The 11,621-nt window shown below is 43.1% G+C and overlaps 1 protein-coding gene across 1 annotated transcript; it reads left to right on the forward strand.

Annotated features, from left to right (window-relative positions):
• Positions 1–250: 250 nt before the first annotated feature.
• Positions 251–7,451, forward strand: POLR1D (RNA polymerase I and III subunit D). Its single transcript, XM_033146412.1, has 3 exons — positions 251–411; positions 3,891–3,965; positions 5,959–7,451. Exons 1-3 carry the CDS (start codon positions 386–388, stop codon positions 6,242–6,244), a joined length of 387 nt encoding a protein of 128 aa, XP_033002303.1. The 5' UTR covers positions 251–385; the 3' UTR covers positions 6,245–7,451.
• The last annotated feature ends 4,170 nt before the right edge of the window (positions 7,452–11,621 follow it).

Here is an 11,621-nt window from a genome sequence, read left to right on the forward strand (position 1 = left end):
GGTTGTTGTCGTTTTGGCTGGGATGAATCATGGAGAGTGCGTAGGACTGCGGCCCGAGCACCACCCTAGGGCACGAGAACCACGCAAGCCAACCTTCGCGGGTGCCCGCCATGTGGAGCGAGATCCGTAACGTGTGAACAGCCAACCTTTCCCCCTCCGGCTCGGGCAAGCAGGCAATAGGCAGGCGGGAAAGGCAAAGGCGGCGCTTCCGCTTTGCCTCGAAAAGGAGCCTCCTCCCCCTTCCCGGGGGTCATCGCGAGCGGCTGCTTGGACTTGTCGCGAGCGCTCGTCTCCGTTTCCGCCGCTGGGGCAGGAAGAGATGACGGGCGACGGAGGCGCTTGAGAGGCAGCCAGGCCGGACGACCGACCGACCCCACCGACCGCCATGGCGGAGGATTCGGAGCTGGAGAGGTGAGGCTGGCAGGTGGGGAGGAGAGGCGCCGGGTGTGTGGGGGGGGGGGGGGGAGAAGGCGGAGGGTTACTCCTCGAATAGGCGGAGGTGGGCCGTGGTGAGGCTGCAAGGTAGGCCTCAGGAAAAAGGGCTCCGTCGTTGCGCTGCGCAGAAGCTGCTTTCGTGAGTCGGTGGGCGCCTGGCAAGAAGCGGACCCAGCGCCTTGACTCAAATCCAACGGGGAGAAGCGAGCCGTGAGGGGGGAGAACCTCGGCAGGCCGAATTTAAAAATACCGTTTATTACGTAATAAACATGGTTCCCCCTCGCAATCCTGTATACATTGCCTCCTTGGAAGTAAGCCCTGCTGAATTCAACGGTGCTTACTCCCAGGTTGGTCAGCGTGCCTAAAGCTGCAGCTTTTTGCGGCCCTTTATTTATATTTATCGCGGAGTAATCTTCAAGACAGACTTTGGAGTGTCGAGATCTCGCACTTTATTGCCCTCCCTTCAATCTTCTGCCCAGCAGTGACTTTTTTTTTAAAAAAAATTGTTTTTATTAATTATCGCCATGCATCTGGAGTACTTGAGTACACGCCTGATATTTGTTGTTTCGTTCATTTATTTCGTTTATACCCCACCCTCCCGGAGGAGCTCATGGGTGGCAGGCGCATGTGTAGTATAATGATTAAAATAGCAAATACAATGAAAAATAAAAATATGTTTAAAACTGTTAAAAAAGCAACGAAACATCTTTAAAAACAGATGTAACCGAACCATATGTCTGGATAGAACTGCCAAAACGGAACAGTTTTCAGCCAGTGTCTAAAAGTGCATAGGGGCATAGGGATGTTGCCTGCCTAACATCAATAGGCAGAGTTTTCCAAAGTACTGTATAGGTACTGCCAAATGCAGAACACTCACTTCTTGGACTTCTAGAAGTGCAAGTTCTGCAAATGAAAGTGATCAAATCTGTGTGCATGGTGGGGCAATAGCGGAGCTTGGGTCTCAAATTTCAGGGGCACCCTGTGCAACACCAAAATTTGGTGCCCCCTCTCCACATCTCATGCTCCATTCTAAAGCATAGTTGCAGCATCCCTGAGGCTCCGCACCCCATGCAACTGAACCAGTTGGACTCCTCTAAATCCGCCTCTGTGTAGGGTAAGTAAATTGGTCCCAAGCCATTCAGGGCTTTATATACAACACCTTGAACTCAGCCCAGCAGCAAACTGGCAGCCAATGTACATCTTTAAGGACAGGTGTAATACACTGTCAGATTCTTACTCCTATCAGCGATTGTGCTGCTGCCTTTTGCACTAACTACAGCTTTCAAATGGAGCATGGGGGAAGCCCCATGTGGAGTGCATTGCAGTAGTCCAGTACTTAAGTTGCCAGTGCCCAAACCACTGCAGTGAAAAGTAAATTCCATTGAGTTCCATGGGCCTTACCCCCAGGTAAATGGGTTAAGAATCACAGCATTAGCGTAACAGTATTTGGTAGTAGTTGTAGTGAAAGTACTGTATTTTTCGCTCCATAAGACACACTTTTTTCCTCCTAAAAAGTCAGGGGAAATATCTGTGCTTCTTATGGAGTGAATGGTGGTCCCTGGAGCTGAATTGCACAGGGGCCAAAAGAGGATCATGCTTTTTATTTTACAAAGAGAAAAGGGGGTGTTGAGAGGACCCCGCTCAACAGTTGATCAGCAGGAAATCGGAGAGAGATAAGAGTCCCCTGCTCCCTTTCAGCCCTGCCCCCTTGCCCAGGCCTCCATTGTTGAATGTGCTGCAGAGGGAGGTTGTTTGTTTCCCCAGCGACATGTGACTGGCTGATTAGATTATCTGTCTGGAAACTGTAGAAAAGGCTCCCTTTCCTTTAGAAGCTGCAGAAATGTGAGTTGAACCCCATAAAAATGGGACTTTTCCTCTTTGCTTTTCCCCTTTGCAAAAAAAGCTGCAAGACTTTTAGCTGATCCTCAAAAAAACAGGGCTTTTCCCTTTGCAAAAAAAGCTGCAGAACTTTTAGTTGATCCTCAAAAAATAGGGCTTTTAGAGGAGGAAAACCAGAAAAATATATGGTCCGGTGCGCCCTATGGAGCAAAAAATACGTATATAGAATAATTAATGTAGTAGTAGTAATAATTTAGTGGTGATTTAGTGCTTTGTACATTGGTACCAATGCCTTGAATAGGGTCTAGTAGCTCACTGGCAGCTAGTGCTGTTCTTTCAGGATTGATGCAATATGATGCCATCTCACTGTGCTCAACAACATCCAGGCAGTGGCATTCTGCATCAGCCACAGCTTTCAGACCATCTTCAAGGGAAGCCCTATTTATGCTGGCCACATATGTATATTTTGTTGTTACCCACTCTGGAATTGCTTTTTGAAAGACTTGAAGCATGTGGGACCAGTAAGTGGATCCTGCATGGAAACAGATAATGCGCTAGATGGGAGTCCTGAAGGATTTGGCATCCATTTCAGGACATCTTGAAGCAAAGCTAGCAGGCAAGCAGCAGTTCAACAGAGGTTCTTATATTACTCGCCTCATGGTCTCAAAATACTAAGTTGTGATTCAGAGTTCTTCTATGGGGCAGGGGCAGGCCCATTCTAAGTGTAGCATCCTCCTGTATTCCTCATCTTTTCCTGTTCACTTCGTTAAGTGCCTGGGGAATAATTGCAGCACCACACTCACTTTATCGCCTTGGCAGTTGGGATTTGGAAAAGCCTTATGCAGGGCCTAGGAACAGGAGGCGATTCTTGAACAGGTAGGGAGCTTAAGAACTCCTGGGGAGGTACAGAAGCTAATGGCATAAGAAATCCTAAAGCCGGATAAGGGGAAAAGGAGAAAGTAATTGGGGCTGAGAGGTAGAAGCCTTCAAAGAAGGATAGCAGGATGGAGGGATTTAAATGAAAGCAATTTAAAGTGGCAATGGTAAAGACCAATTTAAATCAAATTTCCTCTTGATACAAAGAGCATGTTTGTTAAACAGTGGTGCAGAACTGACCATTTTAAACTGTCTTGATATGTAACTGAATAGACTATTATTTACTTCCATCTATTTGTTGCACTGAACACTTTTTGCACGTTCCCTTTCTTTAGAACATTCCCATTTAGGGAATAAATAGCTATAAATGAATAAATGGAGTGAGATTGCTTCTGTCCCCCATTGGTGCTGAATCTTTCCATCCCAGTTTGGGTCTTTCCTCTGGATAAACTGCCTTTTGAAAAGTAATGGTTATATCTTGCAGGTCTGTATGGCAACTCGTGCAATTTAAGCTGTTAAAAGAGAGAAATGGTTAATTGAATGAGGATAAACACCCTTTAAATGCTTATTTTACAGTTTCAGTTTGTTTTGATTCTAGAACAGTAGCTTTAATGAGCTTGCAGTGGGTCAGTGGTTTGTACTAGCTTTCTTTTTCCATCAACAACTGCAAAAAATAGATCTGCCAATACTGGAAAATTGATCAAATTTAATTACTATTTTTAATCTCCTTAAATGTTTAGGAAGGCAGTGGAAGAACTTCTAACAGAGGCCAAGCGTGGGAAAACCAGAGCAGAAACTATGGGAGCCATGGGCTGGTAAGTTATTGAAGCTAAACCAATGTTGGTGTTTTTAAAAAATACAATTTTGGGGGGGGGGGGGAACAGACCCTGTGGCTGCAATCATAAATATGTTTATTAGAGAGTAAGCCCCACTGGACATGGTGGGAAATATGTTGTATTGAACATGCATAGATGGCACTATTAATCTTCCATAACTGAATTGGATGATAATCTTTTGCTGTTTTATGTTAAGTGCACATGCAAGAAATTCCACTGAAATTAATGAGAATTAAGTCCACCTAATTCCTGTTAGAGCAAACGTTCATTTTTCTGAAAGCAATGATACTCATAGTCTGTTATAGTCAGTGACCATGGATCATGCTAGGCAAACATTTTTACACTTTCCTGCCAAAATACTCTTATGTTTCAGTGCTGTTGAAAGTAGTAGAACACACCAGTGTACAAGCATTCCATTAGTTGCTTCAAGAGGTGTCCAACTCTGCCCCCCCTTTTTTTACCTTTTCCTACCCCAAGTCCTTATCCTTTGAGAGGCCTCAAGACACCAGCAGAGCTTGTTTCCTCCCTATGGATTATCCCAACCCCAATGTGGAAGTAAGCTCTTCTGGAACTCTTCCATCTAATTCCTTTTCTCTAAGATAAGTAATGGGCATTGAGGCAGGGGAAGAGAAAGGTGGCTATGTCCAAAGGTTCAAGGTGAGCTGGCTCTTAAAAAAAAAAAAGTTTTAAAAAGTTGCCAGAGATTCCCTAATAGCAACAGTGTGATTTGATAAGCAGCATAAATTGGACTTAAATATCTAGCAACTGCTTCGAAGTGTAGAATACGCAGGGTTTCTTAATTTTGCCATATTGAAATAATTGTTTCAATGAACCCTGCTGCTTAAAACTGCTTTAAATCCTGTTCTTAATCAAGGTCCCAAGTTCATAGCATTATTGAACTGCATTTCTGTGTATGATGATTTTTTTATTAACTTGCTTTGATGGGCGGTGACTTTCTTAGGTCTCAAGCAAAAGTTCTTCTTAGCTCTGCTTTTTAGCTAGAGATGCCAGGAAATGAACCCGAAACCATTTGCATACAAATAATGTGTGCTACCACTGGCACTCTTTTTTTAAAAGAGTGGACTCTACCATCTCCAGAGCACAAAAGCAAAAGGAGTTTTCATGTAGCCATTGTCAGGGGATCCTCCGGAGGCAGCGGAGAGCTGGCTGAGGTGGAGGGAGGGACCCCTGATGTTGAAGGTACCCAGCACCGCCAGAGAAGCCTAGAGACCTCCTGTGGGAGCAATAGGCAGGGAGAGAGTTCCATGGCGGAAGGGCAGTCAGATGTTGCAATGTCCCAACACCAACTCAGCAGTTCAGGGACGGAGGGGGAATCGGAAGTTCCGTCGCCCCAACTATGTAGGGGGCTCAAATGGAAGGAGGAGACTTGGGGTCCCCAGGTTGTTTTGTTGGAGGGGCTCTCGCAAAGCACCACTTCCGGAATCTGAGAGTGACTAAGAGGGTCATGGAATTTGAGCTCTGACTTGTACATATCTGTATAATAAACTGATGTAAATATACCGACTCTGAGTCATCGCCTTTTACTCATGAGGAGCACCACTGGACCCTTACAGCCATTTACCAAAGAGGAGGAATGGCAAATGCCAACAAGGCACCACCAATACTCTCAACTCTTTAGCATTTTAAACTGTCTTGGGGCTATGGAAGAGGACAATAGAATACCATTTGTAGTTCATGTGATGTTTTTCTCAGGTGTGTGGCTGTGAAATCTGTGTCATAAAATATTACTATGTTATCTTAATATATATCTCCTCTGTATAGAATCTGACTGTTGCTTTCAAGCCAGTGTTAAAAGGCGAACATCTTGAGTGTTTCTTTCTGTACTCCAAGTTTACACTAGGTGGCATGCAAGGAAAGCCAAAAATCATGCATAGTTGAGCTATTTGATTTGGATATTCACAGCATCTGTGTTTCTTGCATGAGATATTTATGTTGTTGCTTTCTAATACAGGATGAAGTGCCCTCTTGCCAGCACAAATAAAAGGTTTCTGATTAATACTATTAAGAACACATTGCACTCCCCGAAGGAGCAAGAGCAGGGACAAAACCATCAAGAAGACGATAAGGAATCTGAACCAAACCAGAGCAGGGAGGAAAGCAAGCCAAAGAGACACAGATCTCACCCATACAAACCTAGCTTTCGGTCTAGAAGAAGGGTAAGCGCTTCTCCTCCTAGGCACCACCGGAACAGGAACCAGCACTCAAAGGACAAGCATGAACAGCGATCAAGCAAATGAGGAGGAACCCCTGCCATTCCAAGAATGAAATTAAACACTGAACTGGGCGGGTGGGAGTGTTTAACTATATTGAAATAGAGGGCATTGTTCAGTACAGATGTCCATGTTGGCAGCAGCTTTTTAGAGACAAGCAAATCCCGCTTCTCATGAACTTTCTTTGAGGAGTTCTTGTATTCTTTAAAGTTGTCAGTGTATTCCTTCTGTTTCTCCCCCTGCCCTCCAGTCTTCAACCAATTAAAATTGTTACTTTGTATAGTTGTAACATGTTTAGTGCTTTGCACAAACCATTTGGAAACAATTTATTTAGACAAATATACACGGAGGTGTATTCGGTACATGGTAAGTTAATTTGCTTCCCAATTCCTTCAAGGAAGCTACTAAATCTTAGTTTGAAAAAGCAAAAAACAAAAGAAAAAGATACTCCAGGTACAGAAAATGTGATATGCTTCTTGGCCTGCACCTAGATGAATTTGAATAAGTTTACTGTGCTTGTAACCTGAAAATGACTGATGTGGCACCTGGATATTACAGATAAGTAAATGCAGGTTAGGCTAAATGTATATTGGTAAACAAACTACCCAGACTGAGTGACTCTTGTGTCCATGTGGGAACTCCAGTGCCCACATGGAACTCTGCATGAACAATAGATCCTCATTCACTTCAAACTTGGGGAGAAGGCATCAGACATGTTATCTGTTTGTGTGCACAGAATATTTCCCAATGCTGAAGTGAATGCTGGTACTCATTTTTGACCTAGAGTTGTGTGTACACTTGAAACCTGTGAAATCACAACTGTGGGCTGGATGTGAAATTGGCTTTCATTGTTTTGCATCCTTTGGTGTAATTGATGATTTGTGAAGGATCAATAACGAATGCAACTGCATTGGGACATCTCTTGAATGGCAGTGGAATGAAAAACAGCATCAGAAGAGTCTTGAGGGATACATTTTTCATCACAAATTGCTGAATGCTTTTGCAAACCAGTACAGACTATTGCCACCTAAAGTCTGACTGCTGTCTAGTTACAGTTGTATTGGTCAAGTTCTCGGTGTTTCCTTACCTGCAGATGATTGATCCTTGTCATTTCTCTATTGTATGGAAACATTAACATTTAAATCCTTAGGCAAAGTTGTTTGTATGGTTAAGCTGTTTTCAACCTTGGGTAGTTTTCCTGAGTTAACATTAAACTTGAACTGTATTACTAAAATGCATTATGTACATTTCCTTTATATGTTAACAGATTCATCAGTCTTTGGGAATTAATACACATTCTCTGTTGCCAAAGATAAACAAAACGCATAACCGGTTTATTAAGTGTACTGCAAATGTTTCTTGGGGAGAAAAAAGAGGTCTTAAGCTTCAAAATGTTAACTTTAAAGTAGTTGTTTTAGTACAGTCTTAATCCTTAATTTACTCAAAAGCACTTAATAGCATAAAACAAGCCTGCTGGATCAGGCCAATGACACCTGCTTTCACAGTGGCCTGCCAGATGCTGATGGGAAGCCCCAAACAGGACTAGAGAACACAGCATTCTTCCCACCTCTGAATCCCAACAACAGTACTAACCGCTCTGGCTGGGAGTCTCTGATAGCCTTCTATGAATTTGTCTAATCCTCTTGTAAACAGGTCTCAATTAATTGATAATGGCAACAAATAAGCAACAAGCTAGCAATCTTGCTAACTGAGTTAGTCAATTTTTTATTTTATATGGGCAGAAAGAAATCATTCCCGTTACTAATACCTTAAAATTATAATTGGTAATAAAGCTCTGTACAGATATTTAAAAACAAGGCAGTCCCTTGGCCACAGGTTTAGGATCTCATAAGACACAATACAGAAGGAAAAATGAATGGGGAGGGAAGAGGGAAGCCAGCATGCTGACATGAGTGTTTTTTTTTTAATCATTCTATCCTGCATTTCATACACTGTGGATGAAATGCTAACCTGTGGCATTTTAGACGTGGATTACAGCTCCCGTCAGCCATCTGGAATGGTGGGAGTTGTAGTCCAACAACAACTGGAAGGTTATATTGCAGGAGGTTGGACTATAGATCACCCTTGGGCTCCCTTCCAACTCTACAATTCTAGGTTGGCTACCCTTGCAGTAGGGGAACTCAAAAGTGTTAACCAAGTAGAAATAGAAAATAAGGTGGTTGTTTTTAAAACAACACTACTACTATAATAATTGACTGCATTAGGAATGGTTTATTGGTCCAGCCTTCTCTCTTAAAGAGCCAAGTCTTCAGCAGGTGCCAGAAGACACATAACGGCATGTCATTATTACACAGCATCCACTTGACAGTCAATAATATCCTGTTCCTTTTTTCTCCTGCTGAATCTTGGTCAAGGAGACCCAAAGCAGGACCTTGGATGTTGAACGGAGAGTATGGGAAGATGTTATGAAAGGAAAGCTCAGATTTATCTCAAAGGAGAGGCACAAAAGAGAGAATAATTTTTAATAGTGTTGGATGAAAATAGGGTCTTGAGGGCAAATCTTTCAGCACTAATGTTAAAATGAAAATATAAAAGAAGAGGCAAGAAAAACCAACCTCTTTTTCACAAGGTGAAGATGATCTGGAAATATGAAGGTAGGAATCAGCACTGCATTCGTTTTAGGTGTTAAGAACGTAAGATACCGCTGGATCAGGCCAATGGCCCCTCTAGTCCAACTTTCTATTCTTACAGTGGCCAACCTGATGCCTGTGAGAAACCCACGAGCAGGATCTGAGTATGACTTCTGTGGTCTGCAGCAACTGGTATCTGGAAACAGCTGAGGGCCTGTATCCAGGGTTCCTTGTGACAAAACCCTCCATATAGGTTTGTGCAGGCTTTGTGTATGTCTTTCTCTGCTAGTGCGGTTCCATATCCCCTTAAAACATAGGGAGAAACCGCTTGCTGGTGATAGAACTCCGTGCATTTATGGGGGCCCTGAGCCAGATCACTGGGTCAATCAAAGCTTTCCAAAAATATTTAATAGGTTACCTAGGAATGAGAGCCTCTGGCAATGGCTTGCATATGCTGTTTGCTTGCTGTCCCAGTGTAACAGACTACTCTTTAGTTTAAGGCCGGCTTAATTTATTTTAACTAGTTGCTTTTATCAAGCTAATCCTGAAGCATGTGGATTACCTACTTTCAAACACAAGCTGTACTGTAGGAGAATGTGTTTGATTCAGCATGTTGCTTTGTGTTCTTCCCTTTTCCCTGAGTTAGTAGGAATTTTCAGGACCAGCTATTTGCAGGCCATTTCCCATATAAAAGACTAAATTCTGAAGCCCTATGGTATTCGTAAAAACTACTGTACAGGTGAAACTCGAAAAATTAGAATATCGTGGAAAGGTTCATTTCTTTCAGTAATTCAGTTTAAAAGGTGAAACTAATATATGATATAGACTCATGACATGCAAAGCGAGATATGTCAAGCCTTTATCTGTTATAATTGTGATGATTATGGCGTACAGCTGATGAAAACCCCAAATTAACTTTGGGGTTTTCATCAGCTGTACGCCATAATCATCACAATTATAACAAATAAAGGCTTGACATATCTCGCTTTGCATGTCATGAGTCTATCTCATATATTAAACTCCAGTAGCTAATGAAAACAATTGCTTACATAAATGGACTTTTCCACGATATTATAATTTTTCGAGTTCCACCTGTATTTTTTTAAAAAAAATAATATGCAAGCAGGATGTGTTATATACACGAAACAAGTATAATTACTAATACATAAGATGAGCATGAGAGATCAGGCAAGCACCCAGACAGCTGGAGCTAGACTTGAGAGCTAAAGCAGGAAAACCTTTATCAACTCAAGGGCCACGTTCCCTTCTCGGCAAGTGGTGGATGGGGCAAAAGTGAGCAGAGCAATGAACGTGAAATTTATGAATTGGTATACCACCAAATACTACAATATAAAATGGTGGTGTTCAACAATATATACAATACAATATATTTTATAAAACGAATATACAACATATAAAACACCATACCAGAAGGCTGCAGTCGATGTGAAACAGTGGCTAAGCTGCTTGTGGGGCCAAACTACCACCAGCATGTGAGACCTTACTAATGAGATTTGCACTGGCTGCCAATCTTCTACCTGGGCAAGTTCAATATGTTGGCACTGACATAATAAGCTATACAGCTCAGAACCAGGTTACTAGAGACCACCTTGTTCAGTCGTGTCCGACTCTTCGTGACCCCATGGACCAGAGCACGCCAGGCACACCTATCCTTCACTGTCTCTCGCAGTTTGGCCAAACTCATGCCAGTCGCTTCGAGAACACTGTCCAACCATCTCATCCTCTGTCGTCCCCTTCTCCTTGTGCCCTCCATCTTTCCCAACACAAGGTCTTTTCCAGGGAATCTTCCCTTCTCATGAGGTGGCCAAAGTACTGGAGCCTCAACTTCAGGATCTGCCCTTCCAGTGAGCACTCAGGGCTGATTTCTTTAAGAATGGATAGGTTTGATCTTCTTGCAGTCCATGGGACTCTCAAGAGTCTCCTCCAGCACCATATACCTTATATATCCAGGAGGTCGCTGGTCTAATCCACAATCGATGCACTCCAAAATGGGTTCAGTAAGGTTCCACAAGCACATATCAGTCACAGCAACTCGCTGATCATTGTTGTCCTCAGCAACTTTGGCGTGTTTGGAGATGCCAGATAAGCAGTGTTCGAATTCACAAAGGTGAACCCGCAGGACTAAATGGCTTTTGTATGAAGCAGAAACACAGCTGCAATTTAAATGGAAAGGCTATTAAAGGTAAAGTATCTCCATCAAGTTGCCATTTGCAGGTTTCCCTCCACCCCCACCACCTTATAAATATATTTCATGTATTTATCCTCCTCCTGGGATTTGTCTTTAAAAGGAAAAAAAGAAGGAACGGAGGTGTCAGTAGAATGGAGGTCATAGAAATATAGTTCCTTTTTATTTCCTGCCTCGGATGTCAAATAGAATCTTCAGGCAGGTGGTTGAATTCACAGACTCTTTAAAAGGGAATATATCGGTCCGAGGAAGACATTGCTTAAGGAAGGGGGGAGGTAGCTGTCAGCGAAACCCTGACAACATCAGCTGCTTGCTAGCAGAAAGGCAAGCTAATCATGGCAACTTTTCCCTCTTTTTTCTTTTTTTCCCTTTTTTTTTTTTGCAGACATGCAGCTGTCCAAGCAATAAGGTAAATGAGACTTCGCCGCAGAACTCTAAATAGGAGAGCCTGAACTATAGAACCATCCTCCTCCGATTCCTTGGTAATGCACCGTTTGGGGCCTGACTGGGTGGTCTTAAGTCCATTGCCACAGTGGCTACGGAGGGTTGATACCAATCAAGGCCTCCGCAGCTGAGACCCCTGGTGACCTGCGCCAGCGGCTTCCAC

The sequence above is a fragment of the Lacerta agilis genome, chromosome 4 (genome assembly GCF_009819535.1).
Source record: "Lacerta agilis isolate rLacAgi1 chromosome 4, rLacAgi1.pri, whole genome shotgun sequence".
Classification (NCBI taxonomy): Eukaryota; Metazoa; Chordata; class Lepidosauria; order Squamata; family Lacertidae; genus Lacerta; species Lacerta agilis.